Source organism: Plectropomus leopardus, chromosome 21 (assembly GCF_026936395.1).
Source record: "Plectropomus leopardus strain MGB_pleo_1.0 chromosome 21, ASM2693639v1, whole genome shotgun sequence".
Taxonomy (NCBI): domain Eukaryota; kingdom Metazoa; phylum Chordata; class Actinopteri; order Perciformes; family Serranidae; genus Plectropomus; species Plectropomus leopardus.
This window is the reverse complement of record NC_142196.1, coordinates 16,452,252-16,480,032: the sequence shown is the minus strand read 5'-3', so window position 1 is coordinate 16,480,032 and position 27,781 is coordinate 16,452,252. Positions and strand designations below refer to the sequence as shown.

Below are 27,781 nucleotides of genomic sequence, written 5' to 3'. Positions count from 1 at the left end.
AAATACTGAAGTGTATATTAAAATAGTTGTTAAAGTACCCAATTAAGAAAAATAAGAATAAGTTGCTAATTAATTTTCTGTCATTTGGCTAATTGATTAATTGGCCAATCATTTCAGCTGTACTTGTATACAGTTGAGTAGTTTAATTTATTGCAAAACATCATTTTATGCACTCTTCTTATGTTTGTATCTAATGACAAAACCTTAATCTGTGAAGTAACTTAAGTTTTCAGTTAAATGTAGGGCAGTAAAACAAGTACAATTTTTCCCTCAGAAATGTGGTGGAGTGAGTAAAAAGAAAAGACTCAAGTAAAGCAGGAGAACATAAAAATATGTACTTCAGTTGAGTACTTGAGTAAACATACTGCGTTACATTCCACCATTGTTAAAAAGACACCTTCCCATGGTGCACTTTTCATTGATTAATTTGGTCCAGATCTCATTTGTTTGCTGTTCTCCTGCGGGACCTATTAATCTTATCTTGAAAATGCCACTTAGAAGATAGCAAAAAACAAACTGGCCGGCTTTGTGAGATATAAGCCGTAACCTGTTGGTTCTTTTTATCTGCATGGACACCGTTTTTTCTTTTTTTTTCCCTCCTTGTGTGAAAAGGAGGTGGAAAAGGGACCCATAGGATGCCAGAGCGTCAGTCTATACATTTTTTTTCACATATAGAGCAACCCTGACCTAATTTACGCTCTGTATGTTTTACTAGTCCTGTTTTATGAGGCCAACATTGGGCTATTTTTGTACGAATGTCACTTCCAGCAAAGCACGACCCAGACTGGTTCAGGGTCACGAGGAGTACAGCCAGGGGACATGACTGTGGCACGATTCAAGCATATGTATAAAAGAACATTTTAACTAAATGTGAAGGGGGGGCATTTTTTGGGTGGGGTGGGATAATAATTGGTCACCTTAATTTGCGTCACTACACGCGCAAAGGGAGACACCTGACGTCTCCACCTCGTACGCGCGCCTCCCGTGTGGCTGCAAAATCAAAGTGTAGATAGAAAAAAAAGCTCAGTGCGTGTAACCGACAGTCACAAAGCAGCCACGGAGCGTCGGTGGAAATGTAGTAAGAGAGTTGCACATCTTTGTGCTTCCCATCTTCACGTCGCGCGCAATGGCACCGAGCGCTCCTCCCGCTCGCCTCGCAGCGCAGGACGCGATGACCGGATAACTTTTACCTCTGCACGGATGATGCTTTTCCTCGATGGCATCTGATGAATTCTTCACCGGTTAACAGTAACAGGTAAGTCTGTTTACTTTTTCTGCCTGAAAAAATAACCCTAAATTGTCAGTAAACGCCCTTTTAATTTTTTCTGCTCCTGTGTTTGTGCCTAAAATTAAACTCTTACCTGCTGTACTTGCTGCCTTTTTTGTTTCACCACGCGCGCGCTGTGATGGGTGGTCATATGGGCTTTTTTTGCGCTGTTACTGCACTATATTTGACCCCAATCTTTCTGGAAGCAGGATTAAGGAGACAGATAAGGTTTTTTTTTATCTCTGGATTTAATTGAGTTTCACGTTTAAGGTTTGACCTGTGCAAATTGAGCTTCTTGGGCAGCTGTAATACAATTATAAGAAAAGAAAAACAATAGACTTTGGCTGCATAAGCCTCGATAACAGATGATTGTGTTATTAATAATATTGTTACAGCTAAATCGTCATTAGGTCTTCTCCCCCTTCTTTTTCCATTACATCCTACACATACAGTGTATGCCTGCGGGCATGTGTATGTATCCACATGATGGTCCACTGATATTACACACTTGTAGGAGGTCAGACTCTTGCATGTTGACATTAGGGAACAAAAGAGTGAAATTAGTTTCAATTAGCACTTAACCTAAAAACAAACACTGAGCACTGTTCAGCCTTGTATCACATCACAGCTGTCCTCAGATTAAATATTCATAATGTGTAGATGTGGTTTGATGACTCCTTATGACCAGTCACACCTGAATGTATTTTGATAGGTTCCCATTAGGAGACTTCAAGGTGATTTGAATTTTTTTCTTTGCTTCTTCTTGCGGAGAATCATATGATACCACAGCCATCGAGGCACTGAGTGGAATTATAGACTGGAAAAATCTTTAGAAGCAGTCTGGGTTGGAGCCAGATCTAAAAATGATGCCACTTTCTCAGTATCTTTCTCCTAGTTTCTGTCACAGAGAGAGGGACTGAGTATGAGTGATCACTTTGTTTAACATGTAGATACAGGTGTGAGCACTAACACAGTGCTGATGTCTGGATTCAGGCCAGTTAGGGAGCTTTGGGAATAAATAGTGGAAGGATGGAGTGTGAGGACCAAAGCCTGGGATCAGAGCCAACCGGACCTCTCAGGGTAGCAGCACTGACTTATTTCCCCTCCCTGATGAGCTAAACTCACTGACACTGCTCAAAGGCACACTGCCAGCCTCCCATTAAAGTTATCATGTCTGGGAAATAAGAAAGGCTGTACATATGTGAGGCTGGTTGGAACAACCATAAAGGCATTACAGTGAATGTTGAGGGGTAGTCTTTATGGAGTTGATTGTCTGAACAGGAGCCACAGAGCTTTAGGATCAATCAATATGTGTTTCCGTCTTTCATTCAGCACTTGTGCCAGAGTAAACAGCAAGGGGCACGACTACAGGGATGCTTTTCACCCATTTAATTTATCTCTTCATCTGACTACTGTTGCAAGGAGTCGAGATTTTTTTTCCACTTGACCTGAAATGATGCTGCCACCATCATCGCCATCATCTGTACACTAATATGCTTCACTTTCATCTGACGAATGAGATGTGAGAAGTGTTAATTCTGTGTTTGAGTTGTGTGATAAATGGTTAAAACAACAAACTATCCTCTTTTCCTGTGGTAGGTCTGCCAACCATCTCACCTTTCATGTCACTGGGACGTCTCCATGGCGATGTTTAGCAGCACAGAGAGGCTCTGGAATGAATCAGAGCGCCTCGAATGGGACTCGGAGAGGAATGACAGCTCAGAGGTGCCATGGCAGGATGAGCGTAACTACTACGCCATGTTCTACTCCCTGCTCATCCTAGCCATCGTGTTTGGAAACGTGCTGGTGTGTCTGGCTGTGCTGAGGGAGCGTTCCCTCCAGACGACCACCAATTACCTGGTGGTGAGCCTGGCTGTGGCCGACCTGCTGGTGGCCTCGTTGGTGATGCCCTGGGCCGTTTACCTGGAGGTGAGGAGGTCAGGGTGTCTGTGTTTACAAAATATCTGTACGGGCCGGTGCTGATCGCAGTGGTTCAGTACTTTTTATTTGTCTGGCCAAGTTACATTTCATTTAAAGGGGACCTATAATGCTCATTTTCAGGTTCATAATTGTGTTCTGGGTTTCTGTTAGAAAAGGTTTAAATGCTTTATGCTCATACTGTCTGTGCTGGAGCACCTCTGTCTAAAATGCCCATATTTAGCACCTTTCTCTTAAGTCCTCCTCCTAAAAAAGCCCAGTCTGCTCTGATTGGTCAGCTTTATTCTTTGTCCTCTACATCTCAGCATTTATGCCAACATAATCTAACTCCCAACTCATCACATATCATGGCATGTTCAGCTGACTTTTGATGTCTATATACAACATGCAAGATATCCTGGGTGCATTTGTTGTTGATGTTCCTGGACAGCGAATCAATTAATGTACATTTTATGCCACTCATTGTTTCTCTTGTGTTGGGATAGTACATACTGTGAAAAAGGAGCTAAAAGTGACCCTCAAAATGGCGATATATAAACTATGTGTGTTCCTTGTTGTTGTGGTGCAAACACAACAAAAAGGAGGGTTCTTAGAGCTATGAAATAATTTCTCGGGTCCAAAACCTGTTGTTCATACAATTGAATTGCTAACGTTTACTACTATTAAAACTTGTAGTGGCAGAACCTTTTACCATTTATTTAGTTGAAATAGACATCAAAGTGATCAATAAATGATTGAAATAACTGTTGTTCACGAAAAGTAAACTGTTGAAATTACTCTAGCTTACAGATAAAAAGTTGAAATAATTAGGCCTATGCTCACTAAAAATATCAGATTACCTGTTGAAATTGTTAGCCACAAGCAACCTTAAGTTTATCCTGTTATCCTGTTTATCCATTAATTACTGCTATTTATATAAACTTTTTAACCATTACTCCAGGATATTTGAAAAAAGTTTTGACTTCTCTGCTTGCTTTCTAACTGGTTTTCTTTTTGACAAAACACAATGGCCTTTAGGTGTCACAATTACCTCAGCTTCATGAGTAACCTACTGCACATTATAGCTGGTAGCTTATTGGTCACATTCTCAATAAATTGACTAAATTACCAATTTTCTCTCCTAATCTCTACCCATCCAGACTTGTGCTACAAGTAGACCTGGTTTGAAATCGCTGATCTAGCTCTGGAGGGAAAGAGGGCAAAGAAAGTGGAGAGGAAGTACAGAGGATGTAGAAGAGGCTGAAATACAGATACTTGGCAATGAGTGAGGAGCTGATGCTGGAGAAGAGGAAAGAGGAGAAAAGAGAAAACGTTACTTGTGAGACAAAGTGGACTTTTGAAATAAGAAAAGGAGCTACAGTCAGAGAGAAAAAGGATGAGGGTCATTTGGAGCTTATTACGTACTGACAGCTGTGTGGGTGACAGGAAGACAGTAATGATGATATAAAGCTGGTTTAGGTAGTGCCTAACTATTCATGTAGATTATGCATAATTGCTGAAGTACGTTTTGAATATTAACAAATAATGACTTCATCTGCTGAGCTACAAATGACGTAAAGGAGCAACTGCACGCAGGTGAATTTCATTTTTATCGAAGCTTCCAAGGCAAATTGATATTTTTGTCTGCCTTTAATTCATTTTTGCAGTTAACAGATTAATCAATAGCATCACATAGTTTGTCTGCTTATTGTTAATTTTCTCAGCCTCCATCCTTGTATCTTTGGATGGATTAATAAATAGGCTTACTGGGCTCAAGCTCAGGGGCCCAGAGTGTCAGGGCCCCCTTGGCCTTTATCTACAAAATGTTGCTCAAATTAACTCATAGCTGCAAAGAGACACAAAGAGACTCACAACTGCTTTAAAAAGAGGCAAAACAACCACAAAGAGACCCAAAATGAAACAGACAAAAACATTCTAAATGACAAACTCACTCGAAACCATTACAAAGAGATGCAAAACAGGTGCAAAGAGACACAAAATGACTTTGAAGAGATGTAAAATACCAAGGAAAGAGATGCAGAATGACTGAAAGGATATTAAAAATGACTACAATGAGACAAAAAACGACTAAAAAGAGATGCCAAACAGAGACAAAAGAGACTGTAAAAAGGGTAAAACAACCACTAAGTGACACAAAAAAACTACAAAGAGAAACAATAAACTTTGAAGGGCTGTAACATGACTATAAACGAAACAAAATTACCACAAAGAGATGCAAAACAACTATAATGTCTGCATGTCTTGCTCTTGTGCAGGGAAGGTGGTGGGGCATTTGCATGTCTGTGTCCAGGGGCCCATTGTCTCATAATCCACCCATGCTTGTCACTAACTGTTCAGTAACTCTATTTACTTTATGGGCACAGATGACTCAGACATCCACATTTCATCAAAGTAATACTTTGCACACTGAAAATGACTGCAGAGGTGTCCTGTTAAGCACACAGGCACAGGCATGTGTGTAGAATACTAATCCTTGAAGCTTGGGGGAACAAAGTGTGTAGCTCATGGGCAGGTGTTTGCCCACACGAGGTCTGAAAATCATCTGGTTGAAGTCCAGTTATATTTAACGAGCAGCCACCCCGCTGCCCGAAGTTTGCTCACTGTCAGCAGAAAACGCTATTACTCACAGTGTGCAGAGGATTCAACGGCAGGTCAACCGTGAAAATAAAAAAATAGATTAACACACTCAGTGAGCAGAGGCTGACAAATTAAAGATGATTACATCCTATGAAAGGTAAATTGAGGTAGCTGGGAGTCTCGCCGGTATTCAGTCATGAGTTTAACTTCCATGCAGGCAGTCATGCTGTTAGAGCATGTGCTACCTTTTTCAGTTCAGATTTAAAGGGTAAACTCACAGTCCCATAAGGAATGAGTCATTAAAAGATAGTATGACGAAAAGGTACAGTATTCATTAATTTAGCAGGAATGTAAAGGTCATTTATATCTTGGATGAGGCTAGAAAAAAAACATATGGCGCAAAAACTTTTATCTCCCAGCGCTGCGAGCAACATCACCCTCCGAGCTCTAATCTTAAGGATGGGGGATTAACTTGTGACTAGAGGGTTACTGGTTTTCTTCTGGGTGTGACTTGGCAGGAAAAATGAGTGAGTATCTCTTTGCCCACCAATCAGCACATAATGATGAGCACTTGGATGGTACGTTTGATGTATGATTTGTACTTGAAGGAAGTGGTTGTATTGGCAGCAATGACTGAGTACTCACATCATACAATTCCTTTTAAATGACGCTCAGCCGCAGCAAGTGTGAAACAGCTCCATTTGCAGTGTGGAGGTTTCCTCTCTGTCATGTCAAGATTTAATCTGTAGTGTTTATTATATGGAGTACAGGGAGCTCTGACAGTACCACATGATTAATTTGAGCTGGGTGATATGGAGAAATTCAAATATCATGGCATTTTTCACCAACTACTTTGATATCAGTACTGCACCATTATTGCAGGGTTGACTATTTGTGCTTTTGCTAAGTATTTACACATGACATTTTTTGATAATCTTCAGTAATGAGAATATAATGACTAAGTGGTTAAAGGCAAATAATAATAATAATAATAATAATAATGAACTTTATTTTTTATAGCACCTTTCATACAAGAGATGAAGTGCAAAGTGCTTTACAACAAGCGCATTAGACAGAATGAACATAAAACTGGCCAACAAGGCTATTAAAAACAAAAATTAAGTAATAGCAGAACCATAAATTATAAACATAAAATCATAAAACCGTGAATCATAAAATCAAGTACAAAACAGCATTTTAAAAGAATTGCAACCGTGTGAATTGTAAAAAGAAAGAGTTTTATCCGTAAAAGGCTAGAGTGGAAAAAAACATGTTTTTAGTTTTCTTTAAAATGATTTTGTGAGCTGGATTCTTGATATCAATAGTCGTGCGTTTCATAGTTTTTCGTAACTGACAAAGGCTGCATCACAGATTTTTTTTGGGTGTTGCTTGCAATAAACCAGCAGCCGATAATCGCAGTGTTCATGAAGCTAAACAGTTAACAGGGGAGTTAGAAATGTAGCTCAGTCCGAGCCCATTTAGTGCGAAGGAAGGAGGACCTTGAAATCAATTCTAAATGTAACAGGAAGCCAGTGCAGAGGAGCTAAAACTCTCCTCTTGGTTCTGGTGAATAGCTGAGCTGCAGAGTTTTGAATGAGCTGAAGTCTCTCAGTGGTGTAATTCAGAAGGCCAGTAAAAAGTGACTTACAATAGTCGAGTGAGTCTGAAATAAAGGCACAATTTTTTTGTTAATCTTCCCGGTCATAGTGACAAAACATTGGTATTTCACAACCTGGGAAAGAAAACAAGATGATATTACAATTTCCAAAAGGTAAGATGATCAAGTCTCATATCATGATATCTATATAATATCAATATATTACCCAGCCCTAAGATCAAGTGATTCAAATGTACTCCTCCTTATATGCAGTGCTGATTTGTTTTTGAGTCAACAATTTATTCCTCCAAGTTTTGTCAAAAAATAAATAAATCTAAATGCAGCTTTGTCATCTGCAACTGTTATATGATAATCCAACTTTTTTTTCATCATGGAAAACCATGGAAACACAAAAAGATCCCTCGACAGATAGTCCATCTCCTGTCCAAGTGTCCAGACAATTTCCACCCCCACTGTGTCTCTTTGCTGAGACATTTAGCACAATTGACAGAGAAAGTACAGATCACATATGTTCAAACACTCGATTCGAGGTGTCTGCAGAGCCCCAGTGAGTCACCGTCATTTTCCCACTCTGTGCACACAATGTTCAGTATGTGCCCACATGTGTCCCTCAATCTTTTTGTATGAGGGGGTGACTGAGTACAAACAAGTACGATGTACATGCCGCGTATAAATTGTGTGTATTGATGTTATTTCTGTACTTGAGAGGACCAAATGTCCTTACAAAAATTAAAGAAGACCTGCCTAAAAGAGGACATTTTCTCAAGACCGTGTCCATATTCCACACTACAAACTCATTGTATTCAGTATATACAGTAATATTTTGTCGGAAGATACTACTCTTGCATGTCAAATCATACATACATTCCTTGCTATTTTGTAGTTCTTTCTGTCTCATTAGCAATTTATTTCATTTTCTGCAGCTGTAAGCAGAACTCCATGTCCTCTGTGCTATGCAATGTAAATCAATAGTGTGCACACTCATAAATCAAGCCTATGTTGAAAAGCATATGAACTTTATTGAGTTTACATTTTTTGTCACTCCCGTGTGAGCACACTCTACACTCATAACCTATAAAATGGAATTGGGCACAGTGTGAAGCTCAAAAAATGCTGGTACACACAGATTCCCCAATGTACTTGAATGGTATATTTGATTATTCAACTGTTTCCGCAGTCTTCACCAGAATAAATGGAGACATGCAAAACCTCATATGTAGCATTTATATATTATTTAGTACTTTAAAGTTTCACTGACAGTGTGGTTAACATGGTTGTGTTGAGGCACAAAAACCACTTGGTCATGGTCAGGAAAAGATCATGTTTTGACCTAAAACACTCGTTTTTGGTGCCACAATTTCTGCAGCAATGTCTCCTAAAAAACAACTACTTTTGGCAATGTCTCAGTAAAAAAACAAAAAACAATCACTTTTCATGGCACTGTCTTGGCAGGAAATGCAGTGATTCTCTGTAAACACAATGGCTTTACGCAGGGATGTAAATGTAAAATTAACAACCATTGCAGCGATGTCTGGGGAAAAACACTTTCAGCAATGTCTGATAAACAGGCACTTTCAGACTGATGTATTGATAAAAACAACCACCTTTAGCAATTTCTCAATAAAAATCAATTGCTTTTCATGGCACTATCCTGTCAGAAAATGCAGCAGTTTTCAGAGGGAAAAAAAGTGGCTTTATGCGTGCCTTAATAAAAATGTCTCTCTAAAGCCAATCACTTTTGGTGATGTCTCAGTAAAAAATAATAATTTTCTGAGCAATGTCTCACAAAACAAATCACTTTAGGCAATTTCTCAGGAGCAAAAAACGCTTTCAGCAATGTCTCGTATAAGACAACTATTTTCAGCAATGCCTTGGATAAAGTCAACCAATTTTAGCACTATGTTGGTAAAAAAAAAACAATTGCTTTCAGCAATGTCCCTGTAAAAAATAACCGGTTTTGTGACACCATCCCATCAGAAAATGCAACGATGTCTCAGTTAAAAATCAACCGCTTTTTAATGGCACTATACCTAGAAGAAACACAGCAATGGGTCACTAAAAAACAGTCAGTTTTGCTGTTTGTTTGTCCGCAGTGTTTTGCAGCCTGGCAGGCATCTTTTCCACCTCCTTATGTCAAAATCAGCCAGTTTATATCGTCACTTTGTAATTGCCAATATGATATGAAATGCACAAATTTTACGCATTTGTGGTTTGCAGAAACAATGCCAACATTTTCCTCTGGCGATTGTGCTGAATCATGTAAACTGATTTTTTATGCATGAAAATGGGGGGTGCTCCTTTAAAAATGAATAAAAATTAATATTTATGGGTATATGGTTGAGTTAAGATTGGCATTTGTGAGAGGACTGGGTGGGTTAGGTTTAGTAATTAGCATTTATTAGCAGTGAATGTTTTCACACTAGTATGTATAAATGTGTATCTTTATATGTGTGACAACCACAGTCTCTGCAAGAGAGACTGCGGTCTATTTAAGTCTTGATACATGTGTGTGCCTGTGCATTTTCCCATGTGTGCGGGCCACCTCTCTGTGTAGGTAGGTGTATATTCCCATCTTGGAGTTAAGAGATTCAGCAGGCAGCCGGTGGAGCTTGGATCCCATTTATCTCTGTCAGACAGTTATTACCAGGCATTATGGAGCCCAAGTGAAAGCCTTTTGTGGAGGGGTGGTGGGGAGGAGGGTTGTTTGGAGTTTATCTGTTTTGCTGTTCAATGTCCTTTGAAAATTGGAGATTTCCTTGAGGATGATTAGATTTGAAAACACTGTGTATGTTATCCATCATGGTGCCATCACCACAGTATTTTCACACATTTGCAGGTTGTGTTATCTGAAAACAAGTGACATAAACATTTAACTCATGTATAAATTAGCCTAAATAATATCCCTATTAGCATATATGTGGTAATTCATTATATCAAGGTGAATATAGTAGCGGCCTATTGTTCTTCATCTTTCCTTGTAACAGTGGATGCACTATCTCCATGTGTTTCTTCCTCCTTGCCTTTCTGTCACATGTACAAGTGTGTGCGCTCATGTGCACTCAATAGGTGTGTCACACTTCACGCTGAAGATGGGGAAGAGAAACGTGTGCATTGATAATCTGCCTGTCTGTCCTGTGCAGGTGGTCGGCGGTGCCTGGCTTTTCAGCCGGCTCTACTGTAACATCTTTGTCACGCTAGATGTGATGATGTGCACCGCCAGTATCCTCAACCTGTGTGCTATCAGCATTGACAGGTGAGTGTGCAGCATCTGTGTGTGTGTTTACCTTCTTGCTGCAGTTACTGTATATAATTACAGATATCTTTACAGTATAAATGCCATCCATTGGAGATTTTTTCTTTTCTTTTTTCTTTTTGAAAGTCCTTTTCTTAGCCTCACCTTATAGATATTTCAAAACGTCATGGAGAATGACAATAGTTTCCCATTTTCTTCGTATCTTCTTGATAGATGTGTGTCAGATGAAAGATGCTGCAGAAGAGACAGAAATGAGAAGATTTTGTGTACAGTGTGGTTTTGATTCTATGTTTTCAGGTTCAGACTCAGGTCTGTTTGTGTCTAATTGCTGTGCAGTTGTTTGCAATAGAGCTGTGCCGTGCATCAGTTTAAACCTTTTCCGTACTTGTATCTTGTATTTAAATTATTTACTTGCTTCGTTTTCTTTTTGTGTCAGTTAATATTTAATCGCTCTCTGCGGCCTTTGAACTTATACTCTGCAGGCATCAAGAGTTCAGCTACATAGAGCGGATAAAGAACTACATAAGGAGTGGAGATGTCATGGGGAGGCTTTTGTATAGTTAGTAAGACTTTTTGAAAGGTGCTTTTATACAGTAAGACACACACTAGTGCAAAGCAACAGTTAATCTCCTCGCTGTAACAAATTGCTGTAAAAATCTTGCCAAATTCTGTACCGTTTTTCCAAAATACAATAAAACACTGTAAAACTTGATGCTTTGAAACAACAGTTAACACAAACAGTAGGCTGCTGTATGGTTTACCAGCTTTTTGTAGTATTTTTTATTTCATCAGATGCCTCATGGGGTAAACTTTTTGTGCGGTGGAAATTTTCCTTTGTTTTCTGAGAGCAAACAAAACTTAGTGATATCCCAACAGATTGTGAGTCCACTTTGTTTGAGACAAAACTGATTAAAATTGTAAAAAAAAATATTCTCAGGAGCTGGTAGAGACCAAAAATGGAGCTAAAATAGAGCGAGTATTAGATTTACATTCATCAGGTCTCCAGAAACACGACTCTAAATGAGTGTTGTTTGTGTAACTGTTGGTTAACAAGTTGGCCATATCAACTGAAATGTGATTTTAAATTGTAATTTATTCATTTAAAAAAGGGATTGTGTACATAAGTCCAAATTAAATTAATGTAAATGTACCCGAGTTAGCTGGGGAGCTCATTTTAATTGGTATTCCCTTGCCTGACAGTATGCACAATGGTTAAGACTAACAACATTAGGATCAAAAGGCACGCAACATACTGTAGTTAAACATTTACAAGCTAAGTATATGTATCACAACTTAACATTATAAGTGGATAAAATCTAGATAGCAAATGTTGCAGGCACAGTATGAGTACAGTCCTTTATAAATTAGGTAAAATTAGCCTAAAATCAGGGCTGGCATTGTTGGTTTTAAATGAACCATTTTAATTAGTGGTCAGAATTTCTTTGTGCCGCCCCCAATTAGCCAACAAAATCAGTTCAGTCAGACAACTTATGTTTGAAATGTATATTTCAGCAGCAGAACATTGTAAGAGTTTGGCATCTAGACTCCAGCCTCATCAATCATCACCACCCCGTGGATATTTTTCCTTTGTTTTTTTTAATAATATCTTATTATCCCCCCTCAGCCAATTTTCACGTCATTTCCTTGTCACCTTTTACTTATATTTTGTAGTTTGCAGGACATTTCTTGTCAAGTTGCTCATTTTTGGTTTTTTTCCTCATGTTTCTGAAACAAATCAAGCCAATTTTTTTCAGGTTTCAGAAGTTTAAATGCTTGTGAAAGGCGTCTGAAGGCAGCACAAGAAAACTTATGTTGATCCAGGTGTTAAAGGTTACATGGTACATGCACAAGGCAGATGCCCCAGAGACGCTAACAGGTTAATCAGGCTGTGGTTATGTTCAGTAAAAGGTACCAAACCCCTTGCATCATCTTTAATTGCACACGGTTCCACGCCTGCTGGAACATATGTTTGTGCGTCAAATGAATAATTTGCTTCTGAGAGTTGAAGTCCTCTGGAGCCCTGTGGTTCCCTGTGATTGATTATTAGAGTCAACAGCACATCATCATACGCTTTGTGAGGTGCTAAATTAAAACAAAGCACCAGGGGCATTCTGTGTCATTGATAGTGTTCAACACTCCCGCATTACCTTTGTGACAGCATTGTTTATTTATAAGTTTGTCGCGGTGGTTGCTGTGATAGCGAGGGAGACTTGTTGAAAGGATGAGTCAAATCAGGCTATTCGGAGGCAGCCGAAATACACCAGAAAGGAAGTGTTTGTGAAACTGCAAAGGTCGTGTTTTAAGTTGCATCTCGGAGCTAAAGAGCCTTATTCTCATCCTCAACTAAAAGTGTAGCTTTCAGCAGCACCATCAATAAATCATGTACATTATTTTTTACCTACTGCACTTATTCCTGACTGCTTTATTTAACCAGACAGCAGCATGGTGGGTGTAGGGGGGTATTTTTAGTGAACATCAGTGCTCCGGGTTTAGCCCTTTATTTTGCCCACAGAAGAACCCAGTGTAATTAGTCTGATGATGATAAACAATCATGGCAGTTATCTGGCTCTAAACAACATAACATCACATCAATTTTGGGTCGGGGTCCAGCGTAATTGCTGCTCCTTCTGAGCCTAGTTTTCCCGGACTCATTATACACTCTCGGCATATAGTGTGCTGATTAACTCTTAAATCAAAGCTCCACTTGGTTTAGTGCTGAATACCCAAATTGTTTCTTAATAGCAATGCCTGCTTTGCTGCTCCATTGTTGGTCTTTATGTTATCCGCTTTCTCACAGCAGTGCGTTTCTTGGCATCCCTGAAGCCCAGTTATTTTCAGGAGCGCCCTTTTTCTCACTCTAATTATTCCCCTATATCAGCACTTCTGTCTCCATTCATATGCCACCATCTGTCCCCTGAATGGACACATCTTTAGCGCTGGTCAGACTCTAACGTGTGTGTGTGTGTGTGTGTCTACAGGTACACAGCAGTAGTGATGCCTGTCTTGTACAACACCACCCATCGCTCCAGGAAAAGAGTTTTTTTGATGATTGCCACCGTGTGGATCCTGGCTTTCACCGTCTCCTGTCCGCTGCTGTTTGGTTTCAACACCACAGGTCAGGTCAACAGCATTATGACTCCATCTTCCTGTCTGGATGTGTCATAGCAAAGAGTCAAGTTATGCAGGATGCAGAGTAGAATGCAAAGCACGGAGGCACCGTGTTAATATGAAATTCAGAATTCAGTCTACATGCGGTTCAGGGTCACTGCTGGGACATGAAATGTGATCTTTAATGGGATTTAAAGGTGCACTCCACCAATTTAGCATGTCAGGGTCAATTTAATTGTCATGGCCTATGCTGCTCAGCCTCTGAAAATGTTGTGTAATGTTTTCTGTGAAGCCTTGTGAAGCCTGAGAAAATAATCACTGATGGTGAGTCTTCGGATTTTTAATTGAGAGCCAATGTTACCAATTGGAGCATGTTGGATTTGAAAGACATGGCCAATTAATAATATTCACGTTTTATCACCCCGTCTGTAATTAGCTGCAGCTGAGTGGGAGAAACTGTGTGCACTGGAGTTTTACTTAGTCAACAAATCTGTAGAAAGTCAACATTGCTGGTAGTTAAGTCTAAATTAGATCCACAATTATAATAAGGCGAGTTGAAACTTGCAACCCTTGCAATATGCCGGTCTGCAATGTTTTGAAAACCTGCCAGTTTACACCAATACAATGAGATGAGACAAGAAAAGACAATGCATCTTCATAGCAACAACTCTCTGTACTTCTGTTCTTACTTTCAGCGTTTCAGGATTACTTTGTAGCTGATTATTATTTGTTGCTTCTTAAAATATGAATCAGGACAGTTATAGTCAGATACTTGCTACAGTTGCATTTCTAGTGATGATGAAAAGGCAAAAAAGTTAACAAAAATATCTGAGCGTCAGATAAAACATGTTCATAATAAATACACCACAATAATTTAAATCCTGGGACCTGGGTCTGTGACAGGGGTCTAAGATCCCTGGGGGTTCTCAGAGTAACTGTTTGATACTTTTTTGATTTTTTTTCTTTCTTTTTATTATTTATGCAGGTAGGGGTTTGCTGCTCCATCTCTCTTTCAGCTAAGAGGTCCTTGGCCTGAAAAATATTGAAGACCCCTGATTTAAATTACTAGCCACAACAAAAAGTATGTGTGTGTGACATGCACACACACAGCGCGCAGCAGCAGTGACACACTCTCTGACACCGACACACCTTCAGGTGTGAGATTGACTTATGTGTCAACAGCCGCAGGGATGTAAATGAGACGGACTTGGCAGGTAGAGGGCAAGCGTTCACACCATCCGCATGCAGTTTGTGACTGACTAGGACAGCAGACTTTGCTACAAGCTGATAGCTGTTGAAACAGGTGATGTGTCTTACGTTCTAAAATCATCAGCTGTCGACTTGTCAAGCTGAGGTGTCAGGTGACACTATCTGAGTCGAGCTGAGAAAGGGCCGGTTCATACCACTGCTCTGTTCTCTAAAACGTTCTAAAACTGTTTTGTTGCTTGCAGGCAGCTGAGCTTAGAGAGATGGCGACTGTGAGTGGTGGGGATAACGTTATAGGACTAGCAAAAAAGCAGTTTATGAGCTATATTAGTATCTAAACCCAGCAAGACTTGTCTAAGTAGGCCAATTGCATTATGGACACAGCATCCATAAATGCCACAATGACTTATATCAACTGTAGCTTAGCTTTAATTCTTCTTTCAAAAAAAAAAAAGAAATTTAAATTCTGAGATCTGTAAAATCTGCAAATTTGTTTATTTCTGTTATGATTTTTAGCCTTAACTGTAATGTTTAAAGATATTTAGTTGGTCTACATATGGTGGTCTGGCCTATCTGACCTTAATGCTGTGCTTATTTTATTTGCTGTGTTGCTTTTAGCATCTTTGATAAACCAATTCTACAGCCATCAAAGCTAAACAATGTCCTGCTGCAGACAGGCCGAAGCAAAACTTATTTCAGCCACCTTAAGACATCATTGCAATCTAAGCAAATGCCATATTTGGAATATTTTCACACCGTCTTTTTTTCTGTTGTTGTCTTGTTTTCTGTTTTAATATGTTTATTTAGAAATATATTGTATGTGAATGTTGAGAGAATAGTAGTAATCGCAGCAGGAATTTTGTCAGTCAAGTGAAAAACCTTTTCTTATTTTAACTTTTCAAATATTGATCCCGGTTAAATTAGGTAACTGCATGGGAAAAGATTTCAACAAGTGCTTCTTAAATGATTCTGAACTATGTTTTTCTGCGGGGGTTCGAGTTCTACACAACTGAACAACTATCGTGCTGATGAAATCACGTCTTCTGCATTTGTGTGGCGAAAAATGAACCGCTGAACAGCAAAACAGACAGAGAAATGTGAGAGACATCACCAGTAGCTATTTTAATTTCAATAGCCAGCAGCACGGATGCATGACTGCACATACACAATTAAGAGCATTAGTCAGACACAATGTAAAGCTACTCACAGAGATGCAGGCATTTGGTTTAGTCCACTTACAATCAATGCAAAACAATAGCTGGTGATTGCAGGAATCCCACTTTTTTGTCAGTATGCAACCAGGCATCAGCACTGAGAGGAGGGACCGGGGGTTCATGTGAGGTCCAGGGTCCTTCATCGGCCTTCACAAAGAAAGGGATTGAAAAAGAGCAGTTCGACAAATTCTGTACAAGAGCCAAACAACATAATATGAATCTTGAAACTGAAGGGGGTTTGGAGTGTGGCTAGAAATAGATTGTATCTGTCTGCCCGTGTTTTCATCTCTCTGTGTATTGAAGTATGGGGTATTGATCCGGGTCAACGTCCAGGGAGCAGCAAATTACGTCAGTTTGTTCATGCCACTGACATGCAATATGCATTTCACAGCTGTGGTCAGAGCTTGTTATTTTTTTGTCACATTTCATTTTATGGAACTATTAGTCCTCTTGATAGATTTTCAACCTTGAAATGTTGAATGACACATTGGTCTAAATGCTGTTATTATTATGTCAAATGGGCTCTTATTCTGAATTAATGGCACAATTATGGTACAATTATTATTAGTCACACCTCCACCATACAGTCATTGCTGTATGATTAAGTGTATGCAGAATATGAAGGAGGAGAAGCCAACAAGGTCATTTCAGCATTGGCTCAGGTCAGAGGTCAGCCTGCTCTCTGTTTTTTTATTATCATGTGATTTCGAGGCTGTTTTGCATAATGATGTTTTGTTTTAATCAGATGACCCCATGGTGTGCTCCATCTCCAACCCGGACTTTGTGATCTACTCCTCGGTGGTGTCCTTCTATCTGCCGTTTGTGGTCACTCTGCTGGTCTACATCCGCATCTACATCTTCCTCAGGATGAGACGGAAGAGGATCACTTTTGGCCAGACCAGCGGGAAGGTGCAGCCAGGCTCAACTCCGCCATCAGTGGTGAGAAGTCATCTATTATTATTTCCTTTGTCAGTGTTTTCGCTTTTTACGTAATAATGGTACCCAAGGGTGTAGGTTTTGTTTCAAGATTGGTAGTGACATATATGAAACGGCATATTTTTTGTTCATTAATGAATTAATGATTTCTACAGACTGGATGGTTTATTATTTTATATTATGACTTACTAACATTTATAATGGCAGTCTTGTCCTGCAACTACAGCGTTCTCTTATTAACAGCTTTTAAATTATTTTTAAAGCATTAGTAAAAAATTATATTACATCTATTAATGCAGCCATTAATTAGGCCCTATGAACCCTTAATTAAGGACGTCTTATTAGTAAGTGGTTCCTAAATTATTGTAAGAATAAAAAATACCGTCATCCACCATTATAAAACTCTGTATATCATATTGTATGAAGTCAAATATTAATGGTGGTCAAGCTCAGAATAATGCTGCTATTAAACTGACTCTTTGTAGATGCAACGTTTTCTCCTGACTGCAGCTTGAATATTTCACATGTAGATACAATCTCTTCCCTCATTCACATTCACCCACTTAATGCATATAATGCATTTGCAGGACCTGCAAATTACAGTTCACCTTCATACTAGATCTATTCTTTTTAACCTCCCCCAAAGCCTCGTAGCTGGATGCATTACAACATAAGAGAGAACCTTTTTGTCTGAAACATTCAGTCAAATTGTCAAAGTACAAGCCATTTTTTTCATTTGCACAAATTTTTATGTGTCATTTGAAGGTAAAGTGGTACAGGCGAGATGTCGGAAAAATGTCAGGAATATTATTTTGTTCTGATCAGAGAGAAAAGAGTCTATAAATGTAGGCTGAAACACATTGAAAAAAAATGAATATACAGACAAAATGTAAAGGTCAGTTCAGATGCGGCTGATCTGCCTGTTGTCACAAAACAGAAGTTTTTCTTAATAAAATCTTTGAAACGTGAGCAAATTGGTTTGATTTGTTTCAGACATTGGTAGAGGGTAATGAGCAACTTAAAAAAGGCGTGGCTCAGAATTCTGCAATCAATAAGGAAAAAGGTTATAATAAAAATTACCTGAAAACAAGCCAAAAAAACTCCAAAACAAAAGGCCTAAAAAGCGCCAGAAAAAAATTAATTAAATGTAAAATTTTGATAATATTAAAATAGTTTTCATTACATTTTTTTCTTTTTTTGGATTATTTTCTTATTATCCTCCCCTCTTTTTTCAAAACTTATTTTTTGTTGCATTTTACAAATTTCTTGCAATCTGTAGGACATCTCCAGCAAAGTTGGTGATTGTCTTTTTTTCCCCATGTTTTTAAAAGAAATCAAAACAATTAGCTCAAAATTCAAAGGGTCGAATAGCTTGTGAGAGGCGTCTGAACCTACACAAGAAAACTCATGTCAATCCAGCTTTCAAAGGGTTAAAATGGCTTGTAGGTTAAAAAATAGTCAGTCTTCTCTTCTTTTTTGTTGTATTTTGGAACAAGGGTGACACTGCTCTTTAAATCCCTTTGTGATGCAAATATGAATAACTGTTTACCACCACCTGTCACTTCTTTGATGACATCCCTCTTTCGAATATTTGTCCCAGTTCCATCTATCACACAAATTATGGCTTTATCTTTTAACCAGGGGCAAGGAGACACCAGGTCATGTTCTATGTGTCTGCATCTACCCTATTTTTAAAATACGGTGTACAGAAGACACTAATAGATAATTCAATCCAGTAACATGACCAGTGGTGGCGTATCCAAGCGCTTCAACTCTATTTTTTCCCCTTCATTGCACACTAATTTACAATCAAGTCCTCTATTATAACAGCAGGTTACACATGATTGGATGAGTTTGGGATCTCATCCATGATACGTTGTGAGATCCAAGCCCTGGAGGAGATCAGGATGAGAGAGCTTGAATGGAAATGTGTTTTGAAATAATATAACAGGACCAAACTGAGGGATATTGATATGAAGAAGGAAGCTTGCTGTCCTTATTTCTGCAGCGAGCTTTCATTGAGTGGCAGTGTTTTGCTCAGTAGTAAAGGCAATAAAATAACAGGTGAATTGTAATTCAAGGACACTCAAGATGAAAACATCCTCTTTTCTAGTGAAAAAACTTTCTTTACCTGTAGATTGAAGGGGAACGGGTGTTGTAAGGGTGATGAGGAGGGTTAAGCATTTCTCTGGAAAATAGTTTCCTAAACTTCCCTCTGATCCCCTAGGAAACCTGTCTACAAGAGGATACTCCCAAGGCGAAACAGGACCTGTCACCTATAAGAATCAAAGTGGTAGGTGCTATTTTAAACTACATATCCTACACCGTTTTTGAATTGATTTACTTGAGTGCTCCAGTTTCGCTCAATGCAGTGCAGCCTAATGCCTGACTAACTCTCATATCGACTGTGTTGGCGTATTGTGACATGGTGGCACGCTGAGCGTTTCTGTTTTTAGCTTTTCATGTGAGTCTGTCAGTGTGTGTGTTCATGCACACTTGGGTTTTTCGTTCCGCTGTGTGCTCGCAGCCCAGGGGCCTGAAAAGGAGCTGAAAATTGTTATTCTGAAGTGTGGCTTGTTGCCTTTCGTCACCTGGTCACTTCTCAGCTGAGCAAAGTCTGTGTGACGCACTGCAGCACCTGCATAATCCACGGACCGCACAGAGGCGGAGGGAATAACAATCTGTAATTTTCCCTTGAGGAAAATATGTGAAGAGATAAATGTAAGAGTGAAAGAAGCATGAAAATTAATGTTTCTGGCTATACTGGAGATACACGTTGCCCAATTAGCACAACTAATTATGCTTCTTTTAGCCCCAAGGGAGAAAAGCCTGATTGGAGCTTCAGTTGCTGAATTTGCAGAGTTTAAGATTGTGGAAGTATTTTCTGGTATGCTATGAAAATGAAATATTGTATTTTGAGGTAACTTATGGATATTGCAGTCGCACTGATGTATGCTGAATGCTAACTGTGCGTCTGTGATTTAAAAACTTGCAGTGGAGGTATAGGAAGAGCTTTCAGTCTGTCTGAGCAGCACTTCCAAGATGTATTGGCCATAATGTTGAACTCCCCACTTTTCTGGCTCACTGGAGTAGCACTCAGCTTCAAATATTTTCTACATGTATTCAAATAAGATAAGATAAAGGTTAGTTTTGCGATAGAGAAGAAGTGTAGAAGAATAAAGGCAGATAAGAGGCAGATCGATGAACTGTGATTAAAGCTGCAATAATTTAATTTTTTTGGAAGCTGCAGACAACAGAAGAAGATGGAAACACAGAATTGCCATTATCAGCTATATGAAGTTATCAGAAAACAGCTATTTACACACTGAGCAGACACAGAGCACCATTGAGACACCAAACAAATGCAAAGGTCCTTGCACATCAAACCCTTTTTTTGTGTGTTTTTAAAACATTTGATCCAATAAAAATAATTACACACACCTTGCTCGCTAAGTCTAATGCATTTTATTGATCTGTTTATTTTTAAAGTTCACAATACAATATAAATTAGGAAAGCAGTTTTCCTCCCCTGCATCTCTCCACTGTTAATACCTTATGCTGTCACCACTCTCTGCTTGTGTCTTGCATTTGGCACCGCAGCTACCTGAATTATGAAATCAAACTGTGTCTATAAATTGCATTTTGCTTAAAGTATCATCTTTAGATGATTACATTGGATATGATAACAATTAACTGACAATTGGTTATTAGGAATGAATCAAACATGTAAATTCAGTCAATTAATTGATAGGCTATGCCATACAAAATGTTGTAAGTATATGCTATATGTTGTTGTGAACTTTGATTGAGAAAAAATGCATTTGGTATTGTTTGAAATAAGCACAAGTTTTTATGTTTTTTTTTTCAAATAATGATTAATTGATTGTTGGTTAAACTAATAATCAGTTAAGGAAGGTGCTTGTGATTTGGCTGTGGCTGTTTAATACAAATGCGGAGCTGTTTGTTTCTTCTTTTACCATATAGAGTCTGAGAGTCTGAACAAGGTTCAAAGGGATGTGACAGTGACATTCACATAGTATAGTAAACAAGCCAAGGTAGAAAGGCTGAACTGAATATTTGGATGAAACAAGTATCACAAGTATCTGGTACAGATTATGGCTATCATCTGTGTAAAATGTGTCAATATCTGTTCCCCCATTGAAGAAAATACTCATGTGTAGCTATGTTTTATGTCTCATTCTTAATATATAAAATTATAAGAGGCTCATTTCTGAGACGTTTCTGTAAATAGTTTTTTAAATAAATTATAAAACTAACAACTTCTGATCAACCTTTATAAATTTCATGGCTTTCATATAATACCACCTCTTTTTCTTGCGGGCTCCTTGTCCACATCTGTCTTCATACTCTATGAAAAACAAAAACTACAGGAACTCAAACCTGTTCCAAAAACTTCTATGATAGACAAACATTTCAGATTTGGGGGAGATACAATGTGAGGTTGTATTATTTTTACACACCTGACTATTTCAGACACCAACCAATGAGACAAATATGCAGCTCTTTGGAGAGTTAAATGCTCCACTATGTTCACCGGAAATCATGAAAGAAGAGTACTGTACTGTAAGTTTTTAGACAGTTTTTTAAATTTTATTTATTGATTTTTTTATGGAAAGTGCTGTCTATTGCAAGTGAAACAAAGCATAGCTGCAGACCAGAAACCACAACAGTGGGCTGAAAGACGCTAAAACAGCAGAGAGGAAATGCAGAGTTGGGAAGCAGGTTTGTCCCTAACAGACACCTTTCATATCGCACATACTCATTTGATGCATTGTTTATGTAAGCTTTATGCAACTTTAATGATGTCACATTGTTATTACAATCAAACTGATAAAGTTACTTGTCATTAAATGTGTGTTTGTTGTGCGGCATCTCTTAACCGTGTATAATTTTTCCTGACAGCAGAGTGTAGAGCATTCAGATGCCTCCAAGCCCAACCTATTGTCAGGATGCCTGTGGCACAAACGCCCAAAGACAGGACCTGTGGAGGACTCTGTGCTGCGGCAGGTGGACATGCAGAACTGCTGCAGCATGAGCCATGCCTCCTGTGGCCGCACAGAGCTGGATCTGGAGCAGGAGCGAGGCGAGGAGGAGGCGAAAGAGAGCAATCAGGCTGAACGTCCACCTGTCAGGATGAGCTGCGAGGTGAAGGACCTGTCCAATGGACGGACACACACGTCACTGCGGTCGATGGCTCATTCTCATTTAAGTAATCCACGATTCAGGAGCATGCATGCGCGGGAGAAAAAGGCCACTCAGATGCTGGCCATTGTTCTGGGTGAGTGACGATTGGGTTAAGTGGCTGAGGGAGGAAATTGTAAATGTCATGGTAACACTTAATATATGCAATTATATATATAGTTTTTTTTTCCGCTTCAGATCTATTAACATTTTCCTGATGGTCTTTTCAGCCATATGTACCCGGTCACCTGTGCTGCTCTCTTGACTGGTGTTGATGGCACCAGCACATTTTCTTACCCCCCCCGTGCATATGCTGCATGTTTTGCAGAGCCACAATAAATCAAGCTGAAATGTCAGAAAATTCTGGCTGGCTTTGGGTTCACAGTGTGTATCCAGACACGCTGTAGCTCCTGACACAGCTTCCACACGCTCCAATTATCAGCCAGGTTGCTAGAGGCCTGGTCAAGTATAATAAGTTAGCAGAGCAGCAGAGATCTCGCTGACAATAATGTAATCAGAGGTGTCTCATTACGTTACACTAGTGTCAGTGAAAACTGTGACATGCACAAAGAAAAAGATGTCAGTCCCACCTACTTCCCACCTGCTTTTCACCCAAATGACCGCTTCTTTGCTATGATGTTGTGACCCCAATTATCGTGCTTGAATTTAATGAGTGTCTGCAGCATCATAGTTGTTTATACCTAGTAAAGTATGTCCTGTTGGCCACTGCTGGTTACAATAAGTGACTTCAGAACTCGAATAAACACTAAGCAGGTTAATTAGAAACACAGTGTTTTAAATGACCCCTTGCTAAGCCTGTAGAGCTTTTTGTTCTAACACAACACACATGCAGTTTTCAGTGAGCAGCAGATTAGTTGAAATTTGTCATAATTTTTAAAGCAATGGGATTTTCATTTTACACACAAGTGATCAAGGCAGGCCAACTGTATCAGCCAACAGTAGAATTTGTGGGCTGAAAAAATTGTTGTTAGATTTTATTGGTTGTAGTTACCTAATTAATCAGCACTAACTCCATGAGTTGGCTGAAAAAACAGACTTTTTAATGTTTGTATCAGCGTGGTTTTAAAATAGCAACTATAAGAGTCTTCAATAAGCAGGACCCCAGGAAGAATGCTTATGCTGGTGCTGATTGGGATCCAAATAAAGAAGGAAAGAATAATAAACACAGTGTAATGCTGAAAGGCTAAAGCTAAGTTAAAAGATCAGCACCCTTGCCAGTCTGAATATAACAAATTTTATTCTAAATCAATAACAGTAGCTAAATGAGTTCCAAATAAAGAAAGAAAGGAAGAATGATAATCAAACACAATATGATGCTAAAAAACTAGGTTAAAAGACCGCATCTTCGCCAAATTTTACTCTGAACCAATGACTGTACATAATGTCTCTGTTTAAGAAGGAGAGCCAACTGTTAAACAGGATGAAATACTTTCTGGACGGGGCTTTAAGCTTTATGTATCTATTATAAACATTTATTTATTTATTTTGCAGAAAATTAACAAAAACAACGAAAAGATCGGACGAGATACATGTGAAGCTTTGTTGTTTCAGGACCAAGGACAGCACTGTTTTGTTACGCGTACGGACCATTGGCGTGTGTGTAGGACACATGTGCTATCCATAGTGCTGAAACATTGCTGGGGAGATTAATAGCCTTTTCTTTTTTTTTTGCCCTTGTTTGGTTTTTAACGAGATTATAGCAATCCACAGACAGAAAGAAAACGACAGGGCTAAGTTTAAAACTAAACATTTTAGTAAGGCCATAACTGAGAATGAATTCTTCATCTGATTTTTGAGTGGCTACGTGGTTGTCTGTGTGTCAATCAGTGTGCTAGGTTTTACAGCTGCTTAAGCAGGAACTTGACATGGCTTGGCTAGTGGCTCCAAAAGTGCACAGTGTCAGCCTCCATATCCGGGATATTTTGGCTTCAGTTTTGCACAGCACAAGGAAGAGCTAGAAGAGTCTATGCTCTAAACTCTGATACAGTAATGCTCACATCTTGGCTCCTGCACATTGTGTCAGTTCTGAACAGGGATTTTTCAAACATAACCTGTAACCAGTGGTGGAATGTAACTAAGTACACTTAGGTGCAAGGTTTCAGGTATTTATACTTAACTTAGTATACGGTATATATTAATTAACTGATTGACAGGAAATTAATTAGCAACTATTTTGATAAACAGTATTTTTTTATATATATATATATATAGTTTTTGTGTTTTTTAGATTTTTTAAATTTTTCATATAAAGTACATTTTCTTGTTCGTACTTAGTATTTTAACAGTGTGGTATTGGTACTTTTACTTAAGTAAAGGAACTGTATACTTCCTCTACCACTGCATGTGACCCATCATAATAGTCAAAGTAGTTTTCTAATGACGTCATCAATTGTTATGCATTGTTAGCTAATACTAATATTTGAAGTAACACTTAGGTGAAAATTAAAAGCAGCTTGGTAACTATTGGTGGTATGCTAGTTAGTCGAGCATGCTAATGCTTGCAGCACACAAATAAACTGTTTCTTACTTTTTTTGCTCTTGTGTTTTTGTTTTCGTCCTCTCTCCATACCTGTCTGCTCTCTGGTTGCTCCAGGGGTGTTTCTCATCTGCTGGCTGCCTTTCTTTGTGACTCACATTCTGAACACCCACTGCAGGACATGCTACGTCCCTCCTGGGCTTTACAGTGCTTTCACCTGGCTGGGTTATGTCAACAGTGCCCTCAACCCTATTATCTACACTACCTTCAACATCGAGTTCAGACGGGCCTTCATCAAGATCCTCAGCTGCTGAGGAAGGCCGCGCGCCAGGAAATTAAAATGGAAATGAGGCTGTGCACTTCTGCTACAAGTCAAGCGTGGTGCATTTGTTAAACAGTGACCACAGATGTATGCTGGTCATGGACCAAAAAGACAAAGGAGTTGCACAGGAGCAGCAAGGTGAAGCATGAAAAACAACTGTGATTTGCAATATATACAAACAGAGGAGGATTTTTACTTCAAAACTATTACTTGTTTTTTCTCAGCAAGGCTGGACTTCATTTGGACAGTATTATTCCAATAAGACTAACATTTCCATGCCTTGCGTCTTATTGATGGTACAAGGTGTTGGACTTTCTTGTGGATTTGTCTTGTACAGTATGTGCGCTGCTCTTTGGCACAACACCTTCCAATCGATGTACATCTGGAAGCTCATTGGACCCAAGATGAAGCTTTAAGGCTAAATTAATCATAGGGCTGTGGACCACTTTGTCCTGAGACCTGCTGCCACAGCACTGTGTACATCAACTGATGTTCCTCATCTCCCCCTTTCACCCCGTACTTCACCATCATCATCATCATCGGTTACTCTCCAGTGCATGCACACATCAGATTTCAAGGGTGCTCAATTGAATTGTGCTGGAAGGATTGTATTGATCCCTGCCAAGACTCACATTGTTTCGAAGATTGTCATATGTATTGATGTGGAGCTGTTGTGCTCAGTGTGAATTCATTAGAATAAAAATTGTGAGATTTTGATGTAAAGCAAAGTGGAAACTATTTGTTTTCTTTATTAAAGAACCTTGCTGTGATGTAGAGCTCTGCTGATGAAGACGGGAACTGATCCTAAAGATATACTCTGCAGGATTTTCCCGAAAAACAATCTATAGACTCGTACTGAAGCCTTTTCAATCATCGATTATGACCTAGTAGAAGCACATGTCACCGTATTTTTCCGTAGAGGCTCTGCCCTTTGCTTGTATATTCCTATTTTCTTCTTATTTTCTGTGTTCGACATTTATGGGTGTGTGTCCCAACAGCACTCAGGTGGTCAGGCTTTGTTTTCTTAATATTATTTTTTGAGACTTTTAAACTTCTTTTTTACCTTGACAGGACAGTACCAGCATGAAAGGGGGCAAAAGAGGGGACAATATGTGGAAAAAAAACCCACGTTCACTTTGGTGAGGACACAGACCGTGCACATGAGGCGCCCGCTTCCCCAGGTGAGCCACTCACCTAGTCAGGGCTTTATGAAAAGGAGGTGGCCAGCTGCCAGATCTTAATGAGGAATGGATCCAGGAGAGAAAGTGCTGAAAAAATGCAAATATAGAGGCAAAACACCAAACTGGATTAAATCCGGGGTTGGCTTTTATAAGCCCTATATCAAAGAAGTTGGGACGTTCTCTAAAATACACATAAGAACTTATTTGCAAATCCTTTTCAACACACAGCAGCAGAAATAAGTATTCAACATGTCAATATAAGGATTTAATGCATCCTTTGATGAAATTTAGACCAGACATTGGAATTAATTCAATAGAAAATGGTAATTTCTGTAAAAATGTGTATCAGTTGGACATTAAATATCTTGTCTTTGGACTGTATTTAATTGAATATAGGATGAAAAGGACTTGAAAATCATTGCATTTTGTTTTTATTTACGGTTTATACAACATCCCAACTTCTAGAAAAATGGTTCTACCTTCTCTTTTTTGCTGCTGAGCATATTTTTGAACAGTAATTAACAATCCTGCATAGCAGACCTTAAATAAATCAAGCAAGACCGTAAACCGTATGGGTTTCAGGTTCGTCAATGACAGTGTGTTTACTGCTGTGTCTTGTAAATAAAAGAACTGATGAAATGTTTTCCAGGCTATTAATCCAGTAGGATATTGCACAGCTCATGTGTGCATGTGTATGTCTGAATGTTGCTGATGATGGGAGACACCATCAGATACTGAGGAGTGTTAGTGGGCTTTCTGTGAGGAATAAAAGAGGAAGCAAGCTGAGGGAGCAGGATAATGGGAGATTTAGGGACAGAACAAGGAGCAACAGTGACACAGGAGGAGGATGAAAAACACAATACGTGATGGGGGATGATGGGAGAGTGGATAACGCCAAAAAGAAATGTGAGAGAGCAAGGATCAAAGATGACTAGGAGGAGAAAAATGAATCAAGGGAAGCTGCAGAAGGGGGGGGTCAGCCTGTCGCAGCCCACATCTCAAGCCCTCTTTTTCTCCGAGAGGCATAAACACCTGCTCCTGACTTGCGTCGTCTCAGCCTCGTTCCACTGAGAATATTTATGATGATGATGTGTGACTATTTATGGGTGTACACCCTGATGTGAGAACAACCTCCAGTCTGTGATTATCATAACACCATTAACCCATGGTATAAATTTATGCCTGTATTTTCTTAAAAAAAAAAAAAAAAAAGATCCTAATGCAACTGAAATCAATATTTCATGTGATGTAGAGGCTTAATGGCGTAATCAGGACATTAAAAGAAATCCACGGTGTTTGCTCTTCTGTTCTTTAATTGAAACTGAATGTGAATTAATTTAATTAAGTATGCATTTCATGGTGTTACTGCACAGCTGTGCACATGTGCCTCTGGATTACATTCAGTCACTCAGAGACTATAATAAAAACCTCTTACTGTAAATTAACTGCATATAAGGCCAGG

At 39.0% G+C, this 27,781-nt stretch overlaps 1 protein-coding gene across 3 annotated transcripts; it reads left to right on the top strand.

Annotated features, from left to right (window-relative positions):
* Positions 1-909: 909 nt before the first annotated feature.
* Positions 910-27,534, top strand: drd3 (dopamine receptor D3). Of its 3 annotated transcripts, none has more exons than XM_088072020.1 (8): positions 910-1,255; positions 2,867-3,196; positions 10,541-10,653; positions 13,632-13,768; positions 16,927-17,120; positions 19,345-19,410; positions 22,041-22,416; positions 24,995-27,534. In XM_088072020.1, the coding sequence occupies exons 2-8, from the start codon at positions 2,909-2,911 to the stop codon at positions 25,153-25,155; spliced, it is 1,335 nt and encodes a 444-aa protein (XP_087928146.1). In that variant the 5' UTR covers positions 910-1,255; positions 2,867-2,908; the 3' UTR covers positions 25,156-27,534. The 3 variants fall into 3 exon arrangements, with proteins under 3 accessions (XP_087928146.1, XP_087928145.1, XP_042366531.2); XM_088072019.1 differs by having other exon boundaries at positions 22,044-22,416; positions 24,934-27,533; XM_042510597.2 differs by having other exon boundaries at positions 24,934-27,532.
* Positions 27,535-27,781: the final 247 nt, after the last annotated feature.